General features: G+C 44.7%; 2 protein-coding genes and 1 long non-coding RNA gene across 3 annotated transcripts in view; all 3 read left to right on the plus strand.

Annotated features, from left to right (window-relative positions):
• Window positions 1-394: 394 nt before the first annotated feature.
• Window positions 395-3,764, plus strand: LOC116790352. The gene is made up of 3 exons (XR_004358323.1): window positions 395-459; window positions 1,895-1,939; window positions 3,731-3,764. It is a non-coding gene; the product is annotated as an uncharacterized LOC116790352 (long non-coding RNA).
• A 620-nt stretch (window positions 3,765-4,384) lies between these two features.
• Window positions 4,385-11,272, plus strand: LOC116790350 (deleted in malignant brain tumors 1 protein-like). The gene is made up of 11 exons (XM_032695220.1): window positions 4,385-4,690; window positions 5,054-5,083; window positions 5,494-5,538; window positions 6,633-6,786; window positions 6,990-7,204; window positions 7,696-7,740; window positions 7,954-8,104; window positions 8,413-8,624; window positions 8,901-9,073; window positions 9,732-10,120; window positions 10,885-11,272. The coding sequence occupies exons 1-11, from the start codon at window positions 4,489-4,491 to the stop codon at window positions 11,168-11,170; spliced, it is 1,902 nt and encodes a 633-aa protein (XP_032551111.1). The 5' UTR covers window positions 4,385-4,488; the 3' UTR covers window positions 11,171-11,272.
• Window positions 11,273-12,601: 1,329 nt separating this feature from the next.
• Window positions 12,602-16,015, plus strand: part of DMBT1 (deleted in malignant brain tumors 1) — a 50,201-nt gene continuing 46,787 nt past the window's right edge. Inside the window, exon 1 of the mRNA XM_032694964.1 lies at window positions 12,602-12,620. Within this exon, the coding sequence (XP_032550855.1) occupies window positions 12,602-12,620 (19 nt within the window). The remainder of the gene's footprint in view (window positions 12,621-16,015) is intronic.

Below are 16,015 nucleotides of genomic sequence, written 5' to 3' on the forward strand. Positions count from 1 at the left end.
GTGCAGTCCCAAAAAGGAAAGCTCTTCTACACCATCTTAAAAAGCAGCTTTGGCTCAGATTCAGCTCAAACCTAAGAGCAAGAAAGGGACATGTTACATAACTGACCACAACTGAACTTCACAGCCAAAGAGGGATGGGAGGGAGAAACACCAGCTACTGCAACCACTTTTGATCTCTGCTGCCCCTGAATCAGATGTCAGGTGGTGTCTTCTTGCAGAACCAGGAAGCTATAAATCCTGATTAACAAATCAAACATGGAAGTTAGGGAAGTGAGAACAGTGGAGAATGTGGTGTTGACCTACTGAAGCGAGAGATTGGGCTGCTGAGCTACACCCTTTAGTGTAGTCCCTGCCTATAAATTCTGGTGCCCTCCTGTACCAGGAGCTCCAAGGAGATGGCTGCCACCATGATCTTGTCTTGGATGGTGATGATAAGTCTTCAAATTCAGCTGGATGCAGGTAACAAGTCTCAATTCTGATCACCTCCATGGCTATGTTTCACCTCAGGATAACACTGAGATTTAAGGGTAAAAGATGATTTACCAGCACAGCTTAGTTCTTTTGAAAACCATGAGCAGGTAAAAGCTATGAGCTGAGCAAATCAATTTTGTTGAAACTGCTTAATGAATTTAATTTTTTTCTCACCATTTTTGTAAAGAGCCCAGTAAAATAAAATCAAATGAATATACGGTAAAGCCAATGACATAAATTTCCAATTCTTTATACTGGGGTAATGGATTTAAAGACTAATAAGTATTTTCTGGATTAAAGATATTTTTATTTTAAAGAGGTACACTTTGAACCATGGAATTTGTATTTGATTAGATACATTGGTATGACCAACACATTGGTGTTTAATAACAGAGTGCACTAGATAAAAAAAGTACGGTACATGTCCCTATGATATCATTGTTGTAGTTACTAGACTATAATAGGAATTACTGTAATTAATTTTTTTTATTCTAATTTCCCACAGGCTAACTCCTCCTACAAGTGTAATTTGATTTGCTTGCAGAGGCATTGGGGGGTCTGATGGTAGGGAGGATGTTTCCGACAGGGTAAAATAGTCTTTCTGTGTTCAAAAAACACTTTCCCATTTTTCAGGTGAGGCTTCCCCGGCTGAGCAGAGTGCCAGCATGGTGCTGGGAGAGACAAGGCATTTCTTTTTAAGCAGCTGCTGTTGCATTCTTTATGCAGGAGGGTAGGATGGAAAAACGTGTTGGCACAGCTGCTGTCTTTCCATCCCTTCCTCTTCCAGGTGTAAAATTCTGGAATGAACTTGGCTTGGAATAATGAACCAAAAGCAAAAACCTGCTTTCCGTTTCTGTGCTCCCACGTGCACGGTGGAAAGAAATAACCATTCAGAGCTATTTCCTCAGGTTTTTAATGCCCTTGTTATTTACTCCCTCCAAAAATATTTGAGGTGCAATTAGTAATTCTGAAAACTAAGCTGGGATGTTGATGTTCAACTGGAAAATACTGAGTTACTGCTTAATCCTTTCATTATCATCTAATTAATTCAGGTTTAAAGCCTTGCATGCATGAGGAGCAGTGCGGTGGGATGCATTGTAAAATACCCTAATAACTGAAAACATTACACATCTTCCTGTTAGGATCTTCTGCATCCAGAAATCACTTTAAATAAATAAACTGTGAGTTTGAGAGACAATAAGTTTTATGATATATGATATTAGTGAGGGCATATTCCCATGTATCAGGTTGTCCATAGAGAGGGATTTTTATCACCACCTAACCCACTCCCTTGAAAAACATCTGACATCCCTTTGCCAGTGCCACCAGGGGATCCTGTGCATGCAAACTTCCCATCCTTATTACTTAATTCATGTAATGTTCTTCAATTTTTTGTTGTTGCTTGTGTTGACACTGTCTGCAGCTTGGACAACAGGAGATGCTGAACCAGAAGGGCCTCTAACAACAGGTAATTTTAAAATTATATAAAAATGCACATTTTTTATAGAATTGGCATTGCTAAATATTTTCTCCAGGCTGATGCTTGCATCTGAGAACTCTTCTAGTTTAGTTGTAGCCGATGTAGCCAACCCACCAGTTTAGTCAGGGTCTCAGTATCCTTCAGACTGGGCTCCCATGTCTGAACGCACCCATACAGAATCTATACGGTAGTAAACACATGCACTTAAAATGCAGCATATAATGAATGTGTGTCCCTCTTCTCAGAGAAAGAATGAGAGCCATCACTGCAATGAAAAGCTTCATTAAGTCAGTCCTTGGGCTAAAACCTTGGGATCACAATGCCATGTTAAAAACAGAGTCTATATAAATGCAGCAGTTTCTGAGTATTTGAAAGCCCAGAGCAAAGTTATCCACAGTTTGCACAGACAAATTTTGACTGAAGGCAGGTTTGTAGACCATTTTCCAATGACCTTTACAGAGACAGAACAAGACTCACATGAAATGCCCTTATTAATTTGGATTATGTTTATAAATTTTGATATGTTTGGTGCTGTCACCTGATCACAGAAGCGCTAGGAAGGAGATCACCTTTCCCCGGGTGCCAGAGCCCTGTCCTGCGGGACACCCTCGATCTCCTAGTGCCACCTGGAGGCTTTCCATCAGCTGTACAGGAGCCTTAGCAAGGAAAACCCTTCTTTGACCTAGTTACTGGGTCCAGCGGCAGTCAGCAGCACGGTATTGATGAAATCAGTGGTGTTGGGAGCGGAAGGGAATGAGAGAAGTTTAGATGTAGTGGGAACGTGAGCAGAACCCGTGACAGGGAGCTTTTGGATGTGCAGCCTCCCTTGTCACTGGCCTCGCTCTGACCACCTCCCCGGATATTTTGTGTCACCTTCATTTCTGTTAGGATTTTTGTCCTTCTTTGGTTTGGAGAAAGGGAGGGAGAGGCAGTTGTTCACAGCCTATTCTCACGCCAGTAGCAGAGCCACCAGCTTCTGATCAGATCAGGTGAAACCAGCAGAGAGAATCAGAGAATTGTTTAGGTTTGAAAACACCTCTTGGATCATTGAGTCCAGCCATTAACCCAGCACTGCCAAGCCCACCACTAAGCCATGGCCCACACATTTACACCTATACATCTTTTATATGTCTTTTAAATCCCTTCAGGGACAGTGACCCCACCGCTGCCCTGGGCAGCCAGTTCCAGGGCTTGACAACCTTTTCCATGATTATATTTTCCCTAATCTCCAATCTAAACCTCCCCGGCCCAACTTGAGACTATTTGCTCTTGTCCTACCACTTGTTACTTCAGAGAAGGGACTGACCCCCACCTGGCTACAATCTCCTTCCAGGTAGTTATAGAGAGAAATAAGGTCCCCCTCCTGAGCCTTCTCTTCTCTAATCTGAGCCCCTCCATCTCCCTTGGGTGGATTCCATCCACCCCCATAGATTTGTGGGTGTCCCTGACAATTACCTCTTGGATTTTGGGGGCTTTATTCTGCTCCCCATCCCTGTCTTCCAGCTCAGGGGGCTGGGTACCCTGAGAAAACTACTCTGACTTCAAGGGCACTTGGCACTCTCTGGACCAGTTGCAGGTTTTTGGTGGGTTCCCAAAGAGATTTGATGGTTAATGGAAGGAAAAACTTCTGTGATTTACTAAAATAAAAAGAAATCTCCTAGATCTAAAATTTGTTGGCCACTAATTCCTAGAGACTGAAACAGGGTTTGAGGAAGTTTTGTATCATATTTGTCTTTTTTACCTTCACATATGGTATCATCTATGTTTTTTCTTCTCTAGAAGAAGCACCACATCCCCCGACAACACTTGACCCCATGAGTTGTAAGTAGAATTTACCAGATTATTACTTCACATGATAGTGATAGCTTTATGTTTTTATCATAGTATTTATTCTTGGGAACAAATTATTATGATGAGAAAGCTCATGCTTGCCCTAGGGTGGGGCCAGGGATGTATGCAAGAAGTAAATTATCCGGGAGCCAGGAACTCAAGGATGGCTCTGCCCTCCAGCAACCAGCCTCCTTGCTAGAAATAAAAAGATCTATCACTTGTGCCCTTCACTGGGAACGTGACTCGCTGGGGAAAGGGTAGAGAGCACTGACAGCTTCCAGAAAATTTGTCCTAATTCGTTTACTCTCTTTGTGTTTTTTTTCCCTGCTTATTCTTCTGCACGGTTCCAGTCATAGCTTATGGTGAGTATGTCTGCCAAGGCCCTTCTAGTGGCCCTGGGCACGGGGATGGGACCTGCTGCTGGCCCAACCTGTCTGTCCCTCAGCACGGGAGACCAAGCAGGGGCTGCCAGCCCTGAGCTGTGCTGTGGGTGCAGATGGGTGCCCAGAGAGGACGTGGGAGCCTGTGCTCTCCTGTCCAATGCCGCTGCCTGAGCCCAGAGCACTGCTGGCCTGACACAGGGGTTTGTGTCTCTCCAAGAGTCGTGGCCGAGGCTGAGGCTGAGCGGTGGGCCGAACCGCTGCGCAGGCAACGTGGAAATCCAGTTCCTTGGAAGCTGGGAGAAGGTGTGTGGATACCTGTGGAACATGGAAGATGCTGAGGTTGCGTGCAGGCAGCTCGACTGCGGATCACCCCTTGGAGTGATGCACAATTTCCCTTCGAGTGACTCATACCCGTACTTGATCACGGAGGTGAATTGTGCAGGGTATGAAGACAATTTGTTGCAGTGCCCCTACAGCTACCAGTACTATGTCTGTCATCATGGAGATGCTTCTGTCATATGCTCAGGTGGGTTTTTGTCTTTTGGGGGCAGTTTCCTGAAGAAAACCCACGTGGTGTTTGTGTGAGGCGGGGTGAAGCCTGTCCAACCCTTGCTCTGTGCTCTGCAGGGCAGCAGAGGGTCATAGGTCCACATCCCTGATGCAGGGGCCCATGTTTCAGAGGGAGCACTCTTCTGCACTTGCAGATTGTGCTCATGATGTCTGGGATTTTGCAGACTGCTCCTGTGCAGACTGAGGAGGGTGATGGGTTTTAGCCAGGCCATCCTCCCCATGGATCCCTTCCATAGCTCTCCATGGGATTATAGTACGTACTCTGAGAGGAGACGAGGAGTCTGAGTGCTTCCCACCCTCTGGTTTTCTCTCTTTGCAGATTCAGGACTAACAGTGCCTCCACCAGCAGGTAACCAGAGATTTCTATTTATGTACTACTTTTCCGTGGGGTGTTCTGCCTCTGGGACGCTCTGTGTTCATCAGAGCTGAAGACCCAAATGTGGGCTGCACTTACAGACCCAGGGTAACATCCCTGATGCTCAGGATGACGTGGGATTGCTTGGGATCCTTTGTGACTGAGCAGCCACTTCTTCAGGGGGAGAGATTTTGCACTAGTCTTAATGGTGCCACAGTGGGGATGCCCTTGAGCAAGTGTTGGGGCAGATGACACTGCAGCTGCTCAGTCCTGCCTCATTACAGTGCCCACTGTGGCTTTCGGGTTTCCTTGTCCCAAGGTTCCCCTTGGATAGGGGGGTCTCCCAGAGGGGTGATCCTCTTAGGCAAAGCACTGCACTCTCACTTGCTGCTCTCTCCCTGCAGTGAGAGCTATCTCCAGCGAGACGCCCCCCATGCTATGGACCACAGGTATGTCCAGGGGGGTTATGGGGTCTGACTAGCTTCTGCCTTCAGTTATGGATCACAGGATGGTTGAGGTTGGAAGGGATTTCTGGAGTAATGGGGTCCTAAGCCCTGGCTAAAGCAGGGTTGCCTGGAACTGATTGCTCAAGGTCATGATCAGGTGGCTTTTGGCTATCTCCTAGGATGGAGAGTCCACCACCTCTGTGGGCAACCTTTGCCTGTGTTTAGTCACCCTCCCAGTGAAAAGTGGGGTGGAGTCACTCCCAGATGAACTGTTCCTTTTAGGCAAAATGCTGAGTGTTCACCTGCTGCTCTCTCCCTACAGAACCAGGTAATCCCAGATGGGTGACCACAGGGACATGGACCTCAGGTAGGTTCAGAGGACTGGGAGCAGGAGTAGTCAGACCCCTGGGGTTATGGATCACATAAATCACAGGAGGATTAATGTTGGAAAGAATTTTCAGAGGTCATCTGATCCAGTCCACCTGCTAAAGCCAGGTCCCCCAAAGCTTGCTGCCTATGAGTGTGTCCAGGAGTCTTTTGGCTGTATCCAATATGGAGAGTCCACCACCTCTGTGGGCAACCTGTACCTGTGCTCAGTCACCCTCCCAGTGAAAAAGTGTTTCCTTATATTCAGATGGAGCCTCCTGTGCTTCACTTTGTGCCACGAGCTCTTGTCCCCTCTCTGGGCAGCACTGGAAGGAGCCTGGCTTTTGGACAAGGCTGACTGCCAGCAGGGTTTTACTCTTAGGCAAAATGCTGCTCACTCACCTACTGAGTTCTCCCTGCAGCACCCCATAGTTCCAGCTCCATCTCCCCCAGTGTCATTGACAACATTTAAGTCCAGAGGTGTTAAGGGGTCTGCTTATCTCCTGCCCCAGGTGTCCTGTTGGATGGCCAACCCCAGAGATTGGTGCTACTGCACAGGCCGAGCACAAGCTGTGCTCCGGTTGGGGGGACACCGGGATGATGCTTTGGGTTGGTGGCACGTGCCCGAGAGGGACGGTCTGTGTGGGGCTGTGGCAGAGCCTCCTTGGTGGGGCCTTTCTCTGATAGCTCCAGGTGATGGGATGCCAAGAGATCTGTGCTCCTCTCCACAGGGACAGGCTCCTGTGGTGGCTTACTGCAGGGTCTGTGGGGCTCCATCAAGAGCCCAGGCTACCCCAACTCCTACCCCAACAATGCCCGCTGCGTGTGGCGCATTCAGCTGTGGGACCCGGCCCGCAGAGTGGAGCTCCGCTTTTCGGATGTGGAGTGAGTCCTGGGCAGGGGGGGCTGGCTGTGGGCTCAGGGGCGGCTTCATGCCCACTAGGGACCTTGGCTGCCTGTGCCCGAGCCCTGGGGCAAGGCGGGGATGGGCTGGGCTGGCTGGGCCCTGCAGCTCCGGCCGAGGCTTGGGGCTCCTGCCGGGAGGCGGCACAGCCTGCGGTGCCCACACAGCCCCCTGTCCCCGCCAGGCTGGAAGGCAGCAGCTGCTCCTACGATGCCATCGAGGTGTTCGATGGCGGGTCCCCCGGGGGACGGCTCCTGGGCACTGTTTGCACCAACACCTCTCGAGTCTTCACATCCTCCGGGCACCAGCTCACCGTCCTGTTTCACAGTGACATCAGCATCACCAGGAGAGGTTTCCTGGCCTACTATTCCTCATTTCTTGCCTTCAACAGCACTGCAGGTAAGACCTTTACCCTTTGGCAGGGCAGAAGATGAGAGTCTCTCTTAAAGGGCTTCTGATGGCTCCTGACACCTGTGGGCATCCAGACCCCATGGGCCAACTGATGATCATCGTTGCTCGGGGGCATCTTTTTGGACAGCACGGCCCTGAGGCTGCTGCCAGACACTGTTTCTTTGCCTGGTGGGCAGGGATGGGGCTTTCTCCACCTCCCCCAGTGCTGCTCTCTATCTGCTGCACCAGCAGCTCCAGCTCAGCTCCCCCTGTGTCACTGAGCTCAGGTGGGGCTGGAGGGGTCTGGTCGCCTCCTGTCCCTGCTGAGGGTCACAGAGGATGACTGTGGATTGCTCTTGCTGGGTCCCACCAGGTGACAGTGTTGACTGTGGGGTTTGTGTTCCTGTATCCCTGGGTTTGCTTTCAGGAGGGATGACCTGCCCTGGTCTCCTGGTCTTGGGTTAAATGCTGTGCTCTCACTTGCTGCTCTCTCTCTACAGCACCAGGTACTTCCAGCTGGACAACTACTGTGACATCAACCTCAGGTAGGTTCAGGGGACTTGTGGCCTGAGCAAATAGACCCCTCCAGTTATGGTTCAGAGGGTGATTGGTGTTGGAGGGAATTTCCAGAGGTCATCTGGTCTAACCCTCCTAGTCATTGCCTCTGAATTTTAGACATAAACTCCATGTAGGCATATTCCAAAAGCAACTTTAAATGGTGTATACATATCTTTTCCTTCTCATATTTTTCTCTGCAGAAGATTACTCTTGTGGTGGCTTGCTTTCCTCTTCATCTGGTAGATTACAGAGTCCATTTTATCCCCAAAATTATCCAAACAATGCCAACTGTGTGTGGGAAATAGAAGTAAAGAGCAACTTCCTTGTCACACTTAGATTTGAAGATATTCAGTAAGTAAGAATTTATTACTTGGGAAGATGAAGGTATGGGACTGATAACTTGGACTTACTAAGCAAAGGCCTACTTGATTTCAAGGGTCTTTTTCAAAGCTTTTAAGCACATCTGAGATAAGAAATGTGTTCATTTTTGTTTATTTAGTAAAAAATATGGTTGACATCTAGTGAGACCTAAATTTCTATCTCGAATGTTTGATAGTCACATCAGTAAAATGCACTCTTCTGCTATAAACAGGTAATCTGAGTGAAAAAAAAAAATAAAAAATTAAGCATTTAACTAAGTATTCATGTTTACTCCCCAGGATGGAAGGTGGCAGATGCCTCTCTGACTACATAGAAGTTTATGATGGGCCCCTGCACACCTCTCCTCTCCTTGGGAAGTTCTGTTCTGGTTATTATCGCACATACACGTCCTCCTCAAACCTGATGACTGTCCGATTCCACAGCAACTCTCGATACACATACAGAGGGTTTCGGGCCTACTATTACTCCACTATAGCAGATTCAAGCACTAGTAAGTTCATCTTTAAAGCAGGAGTAAAAATTGCCTCTCAATTATTTGCTAATTCACTGATTGTTAACCTTGTTGTACCAATTTCACCCATTTCATGTTATTTTAAATTAGATCTGTAACATTTTCATGCAGGTTCAAATATACAGTTTGGATTCTGAACTCCTTCAGTCATATCAGCTGCTTCTTCAAAAGATATTGTTAATTTAATTCACAACTTCCAACCTTTTTTGGGACACTTCAGGGAGCTTGTAACATGTTTTCTTTGCCATCCACTAGCACTGCTGTGTTTGCCAGACTACATGCATGTAGTTGTGAGCAGATACTTCCTTCAGTCCCATGGCTATTCTGTTTGGGATCTCACCTTGAATGACCCCCTTTGCACACCCAACATCACATCAGAGGCTGTTGTATTCGACATTCCGTACACTCGCTGCGGCACAGTCAGAGAGGTAGGAATAAATGTTCCAACAAAATGGGAAAACATTGGGAGGATATAATAATTCAAACAGAAGAACTAGCTTTGAAAACCAGCACAAATTGGAAGCTATACTGGGGTCTGCAGGAACTGGAAGTGTCCTCTCCCTCTCCTGAGGCATAAGGTTTGTTAGCACTTGTATTTCCTGCATCTGCTGCCGGGGCATTCCCTAATAGCCTGTTATCAATCTTTTCAGGAATAAGTTGTGGAAGAAAGAAAATATTTGGCATTTTCAAGGTTCCAGGCTAAATGCGATGATTAAAAACGTCTCAAAGCTTTCATTAAATATGACCAATCATGTTTGAAGCCAGATTTTAGCTTAAATACTGTGCTGGACCTGAACCTTTACATCTATAATGTTTAAAGTATTTTACAGGTTATATTTAATTCAGTTATGTCTACATTTAATGTGAGTAATTTTCTAGGCCAACCTTGTAGGCACTGTATATCACATGGAGATTACAGATTCTTATCTTGAGGACAGAAATTACTGGATTCAAACTTTCCTGTGGCAGACTTTCTGGGGAATGATGTCTTTACTGTGTGCGTTGCTGTGAGGATACAGCAAAGTTTGAATGTACAATAGGGTACCTGACTACATGAATTAATTTTGCCTTTTATGCGCCAAACAGGGAAACAACAACACAATCAGCTATTCCAACGTTATTAAAGGGTCTTCTTCTGGTGCTGTAATCACAAGAAACAGAAACCTTCACCTGCATGTCAACTGCAAGATGCTCGAGGACACATGGGCACAAACGATGTACGTCGCAGACAACAATTTTGAAGTCAATGAAACTCAGTACAGCAGATATGATGTGAACCTCACGTTTTATGACTCTTCATACTTCTCACGGCCGGTGTACGACTCACCATACTATGTCCATATCAACCAGAACTTGTTCCTTCAAGCCTACCTGCACAGCTCTGATCCAAACCTGGTGCTCTTTCTGGACACGTGTGTGGCATCTCCAGCTCCCCATAACTCTACGGCAGTAACCTATGATATAATCAGGAATGGGTGAGCTCTCATGCATAACAATTGCAGATAGAACTGCCTTTGAACTCCTATATCTGTCCCATTTTTCCTTCCTTTCCCTTTCCCTTTCCCTTTCCCTTTCCCTTTCCCTTTCCCTTTCCCTTTCCCTTTCCCTTTCCCTTTCCCTTTCCCTTTCCCTTTCCCTTTCCCTTTCCCTTTCCCTTTCCCTTTCCCTTTCCCTTTCCCTTTCCCTTTCCCTTTCCCTTTCCCTTTCCCTTTCCCTTTCCCTTTCCCTTTCCCTTTCCCTTTCCCTTTCCCTTTCCCTTTCCCTTTTTTTTTTTTAAATTTTATTCATTTAGTGGAATAGTGTGAATATAGCATACATTAAGATCAACTTCTAATTAATAAACAGGGCATTTGGGGTTTACTGGGGAAAAGGGGATAGATTGACCCAAAATATAACACACATACCCCACAGCTTAAAATGACAAGTAAACTGAGTGGCTATGGCTGGTTCACCATGGATTGTTATTATCCAGGAGATAGCAGTGACATACCTCAGATAAGGTTAATTTACCTTCAAAATACATACAAACACCATGTATCTGGACACACAACAGCCTGAGGGGGAGGTAACATGGTTTATTTCTGCCAAAGAAGGGCATTTTGTTTTTCCTGCTTGAGGGTTTCTAAACCCAGTTTCATTATGTTTAGAAACCACTTCTCACTCCCTGTGTTCTACTGCATGTAAATGACCGACTGCAGTGTGTATTCACGAGATTTTTTTTTTTTTGGCTTCTTTTCAGGTGTGCTCGAGATTCTACCTATGCTGCATATTATTCACCCCACAGACACATCCTGCGATTTAAATTCACGGCCTTCCAGTTTGTTTGGAGCGATCCAGTGGTTTACCTGCGGTGTGAACTGGTGGTGTGCAGGGCCTATGACTACTCTTCCAGGTGCTACCAAGGCTGTATTAACAGGCCCAAGAGAGAGGCAAGCTCTGGCCTAGAAAGTGTGATAGTTATTGCTGGCCCAATACAGCTTCGGGAACCTGGTTCTGAGAATAGGAATGAACCCGAATCTAAATAAAACTGTCTCCTTTGACAGATAGATCTTTAAATGCCAGTTGAATTCTGAAAGAAACTGTGCTGCTAGATTACCAGAAGCTCTAGAATAAACATTAGGAATATGCTTACTGATTCATGCCTATTAATCCCAATTCACATCAGTGATCTTCATCTCCATATAACAAAAATGCTGTTTCAGCGGTTCTGTGGGGAGTCAGTTTTGTGGTCTCTAAGCTTTTGTGTTTGTTGTTTGCTGTCTTAATGGTAAAACTGAAATGTTTAAGTTGCAGTTTAAGTTCTATAAACAGGTTCTATTAATGTAAACCTGAGCCTGGATATATGAGAGTGGAAGAAGTTGGTTAATTTTTAAAACTGATCTAGAACGCCCTTTTCCCCTCATTTTTTTCATGTTTTGGTGATAACAAGATGAGGATCAAGTGTGACTGGATTCTCTGATCTTTCCAAGCACTGGACTGTTTTGTCATCCAGGAGAACATGACTTCAACTTCTGTTCTATCTCATGTTTCTCAAGCATCATTTATTATTGCTGTTGGCCCCTGGCAGAATCATAAAATAGCCTGAGTTGGAAGGGACCCACAAGGATCATCAAGTCCAACTCCTGGCCCTGCCCAGGACACTTCAACAATCCCACCCTGTCCCTGAGATGGTTGTCCAAACAGTCCTTGAGGTCTGGAAGCCTTGGGGCCGTGCCCACTGCCCTGGGGAGCTTGTTCAGTGCCCAACCACCCTCTGGGAGGGAACCTTATTCTGATAAAACCTAAACCTCCCCTGACACAACTTCAGGCCATTCCCTTGGGTCCTGTCACTGCTCCACTGGAGAGATCATGTCTGTCCCTCTGCTTCCCCTCATGAAGAAGCTGCAGATCAGGACGAGATCTGCCCCTAATTGCTGTTTTCAGTCTTGTAGGGTTTCTCTTGAAACAAAAAGTGAAGAAACTAATTCCATACCAGATCCTGTAAGCCTTGATAAACACCAACAACTGACCACTTTTGGCAGAGTAATTTGAGGGACTGAGCAATTTCCTTGCCTTGAGTAATTTCATCACAATTCAAGATAAAAATCCAAGTATGACAGGCTTTCTATGCTGGTGGCTCATCTCGTGAAAAGAGGTGGGCGTGACAAAAAACCTCAGCTTTGAAAGAAGCCAGAAGACCAGGGAAAGTTTGCAGCCCATTAACAACCCTCAAATTAACAACCTCTACAGTATAAGGTTGTCAAATCTTATCACAGTACCTGAACCATCAGCTTACTTCTCTCAAGATGGTTATCTTGACTCTGCTAGTGAAAAATACAGCCTGGGTTGTAGAGAACACAGGTGGCTGGTTCTTGCTCCACAACAAACAGGAGTTTGTTTCCCACTTTTTCAGATGTAAATTAAGATCAAGAGTCCTCCTTTTCCATAGGGTAGCTGTGAGTACATTACAAACGGTAATGGAGCCCATCTGTACCTGTAAGAGGTACTCAGTAAATCTCAGGTCTTTACCCTTCAGCCAAGGGACTGTTGGAGCTGCCCTCTAATGTTTTCTGTTTTCACTGCGGTCAGTGCTGGCAAGCAAAATATTTGAACTCAAGTGCTACTGTTATACTCTCCTGAGCCTTCTCTTAAATCCTGTTTCCTATCACTTCCAATTTTTTGAGAAGCAGATAAAATTTTGCATAAAAATTTCATGGAATAATGAAACATTTCAAATGAAGAAGGTTTTATGTAGCTGGAAATACCTAGATAATCACGCATGGCTGAAAGACAAAAATTATTCTTCCAATTGCATAAGGATCATCCCATATAATGTCTGAATATTTGTGACAAGTTCTTGTTAAGAAAATGAGCAATTTAAATTATTTTCTATTATGGTTGATTTCCAATATAAATTATGTAATTACAAAACCAGGAAGGCAGTGTTTCTAGGTTGATATTTCTTGTCTTGATTCCTGAAAATGGCTCTGCATTTGGCACTCAAAATTTTACTGTCTTGAAGGACATCATCTCTAATACAGAGTTTTTTCAAGCTATATATTGTTTGTGTATGGGGTTCTCCTTCAAGAACAGGGGACTATCACATACCTGAGTCGTGAAAAAATCTGGGAAGGTCAAATTTGTGGTCCAGATCTGCTGTGAGATCAGCACTGCATAACAGCTTATGTCTGTGACTTACTGCCTGAGTCAGGCACTTCTGTAAAATTCATACAAATCCTAATTATAGAATTACCATGATAGTATAATTATTGATACAGGTTAACCTAGCACTTCACCGTCAGTCAAAATCAATTCTGGAAAACAAAAGTCCCATGCCTAGGGATTGTTTTTTTGTTGTTGCTGTTTAATTTGGGTTTTTTTCTTTGCCCATAAATAATTTCAAGTGCAGGCAGTATAGCTTTTTTTTTTTTTTTTCTTTTTGCAATACCAAAGCTCTGCTTCATGTAAGGCAGAGGTGCCAGTTTTTCCACTTGCACTTCTGCAGGGAAAAAGATAACAACTACTAGCAATAAATGAGCATTATCAGGGTTAATAATGCCTTCCTGGAGTGCAGTACTTCTTGAAAACACAAACTTCTTTGAAAATTGCAAGGTGGCAAAAGGGCTGTCACTCTAAGAATGCCTGGCTGGAACCTGCCTACTCTCTGACACTCAGTGTCTGAAAGGTCCACACATCCATCATCCTTGTTAGCACTGCTGTAAATCTCGGTGTCGAAATAAGATACAGACTTAACAACGAGGTTTCCCGACTACCGACAGGTTCTGTTTCTTTAACTGCAGTTTCTTATCACTTCTCGGAAGCAACAATTTAAGCTCTCTGACCTCCGCCCTGAGCAACTCGTTCTCAGTAGTCAGTTTATTCACTCGAGATTCTAATTTCTCTCCCAAATCCCTCTCAAAAGCCAAAGACGATTTTAGCACCTCGTTTTCTGATTTCAGAGCACTATATTCCCCATCGGCAATCTTTGCGGGAGCAGGCAAATTTTTTGCTTCTTGTTAGGCATAAGATAAACATGCTCCTAAGACAGCACAAATATTACCTTTACCCTTCCCTTCTTTACACTTTTTCTCAGCCTGACAATACTCAATATGTTCTATTACTTTCTCCTCATCCTTCCAAAATTGCCAAGCTCATTCTTTGCCAGCTTGGGAAGGAGCACAGTTGTACTTCTGCAGTAACACATCCACGACACATGGAAAGGGCATTTTCATCCTTAGCACTGGACTGTGTGTGATAAGGCTGGCCCGGGACTGTGGCCAAGACAGGTCAAAATGAACTTCAATGTCTGCTCTCAGGTCTGCTCCACCTGAGTCAACAGACCGTTGGCACCTTTATTGCAACATTGAAATATTTATTGCAATATTATTGCAATATTATTGCAAAATTTATTGCAACTCAGGATGGCATCCTGAGTGCCATTGTGCAGTATGTCTAGGACAACCAGGGAATCAGCACTGGTGAGGCACCTCAAATGCTGGGTTCAGTTTTGGGCTCCCCCCTGCAAAAAAGTCATTGATGTGCTGGAGTGTGTCGAGCTGAGAAAGGGTCTGGGGCAAAAGTCTGATGAAGAGGAGCTGAGGGTGCTGGGAACATGTTCAAATCTTCTCAAGGGAAAAAACCCTTCTATCACAGTTCAATGCCTTTGACTTATCATGTGCCACTGTGATAAAAAGTAGTTGCATACAGCTAGAAAGGAATTTTCTTAGGAAGGGTCCTGAAGGGAAAGAGGGCTAAGAGATAACATAGATTGAGGATGAAAGTTTAGCTATTCAGATGTACTTAATATTTATGAGTGAAGTATGTGGAGTAGCTAATGGTTTCTAATAAATTTCTATTATCATGCAACTGCAACCTACATAATTGCAGCAAAACACCAGGTGTCTCTATAATTTCCTACTCTATTAAATACTGGTGAATAAATAGAAAATATATCAACGTCCCCATAGTTGTATTTACACTGTCATATTTGCTTTAAGGTCTGAGGTTTTCCTCACCATTACTTGGCTATGTATGTCTTCTCTGACTATATATCAAATCCTGAATTTTAGATTGAATAGTGTAGTCATTGTAGTGCTCTTAGTAAATGCAGATACTGTTTTTTAATAACTGACATCTACTCATATTTTCTTTTTTTAACCACTCTTTCCTTAAGTGCTCCACCAAATCTTGTTGGAAAAGGCTTGTGGTAGCATTTATTTCTCTTTCAAGGCTGCTGGTCAGCTCAGTAAAAGTCCTTCTTATTACTATTCTTAGCTCCAGTTCTTGGTTCAAAGTGACACCGATCTTCCTACAATGTAGGGGGGCAGCTATGAAGAGAACAATGGAACAAGTCAATGGCTATTGTCTTCTTCTTTTTTAAGGGGTGACTCATGAATGCTTATGACAAGAAAAAGTCAGTTCATTGTGTTATCGTGTTCACGTGAACCAGGGAACACCAAAGGCAAGGCAGTTGCAGCACAGTGAAATCCTCAAGGAAAGAATATGGGTCATTGAGGGGATGAGATGTATGAGATTCTTACAACAGATAACTTGCAAATACAATGCAGAGTCTTTTGTGAGTACTTTGAATATTTCTATTGATCCGAGCTGTTCTTGGACCAGATTTGTTGAGCTTGCAATCCATCTAAAAATCTGAAAGTCAATGAAAGCCAAAAAGAAATATTTTATATTCCTTCATCTTAAGGTGTCTCCACCACCTTTCCCCCTTTTTATTTCTTTCTGTTATTTTTAGACAAATAGACCAATACAAAACTCTTGTTATCTAACAAGATGTGTTTGCTGAAGTGCCTGGGTTGGGCAGGTGAGCCTTGCCTAACCTTTCCAGCAGGCTGTGAGCACTTGGGCAGTCAGTCACTGTGGCCAGTGCCTGG

Source organism: Chiroxiphia lanceolata, chromosome 8, assembly GCF_009829145.1.
Source record: "Chiroxiphia lanceolata isolate bChiLan1 chromosome 8, bChiLan1.pri, whole genome shotgun sequence".
NCBI lineage: Eukaryota > Metazoa > Chordata > Aves > Passeriformes > Pipridae > Chiroxiphia > Chiroxiphia lanceolata.

What these genes read in the sequence shown, in the direction of transcription:
- LOC116790350 (XM_032695220.1), top strand. Translation starts at nt 4,489, where the DNA reads ATGGAAGATGCTGAGGTTGCGTGCAGGCAGCTCGACTGCGGATCACCC. An exon ending in TGCTTCTGTCATATGCTCAG is followed by an intron (nt 4,691 to 5,053) that starts GTGGGTTTTTGT and finishes CTCTCTTTGCAG; the next exon opens with ATTCAGGACTAACAGTGCCT. An exon ending in CCCCATGCTATGGACCACAG is followed by an intron (nt 5,539 to 6,632) that starts GTATGTCCAGGG and finishes TCCTCTCCACAG; the next exon opens with GGACAGGCTCCTGTGGTGGC.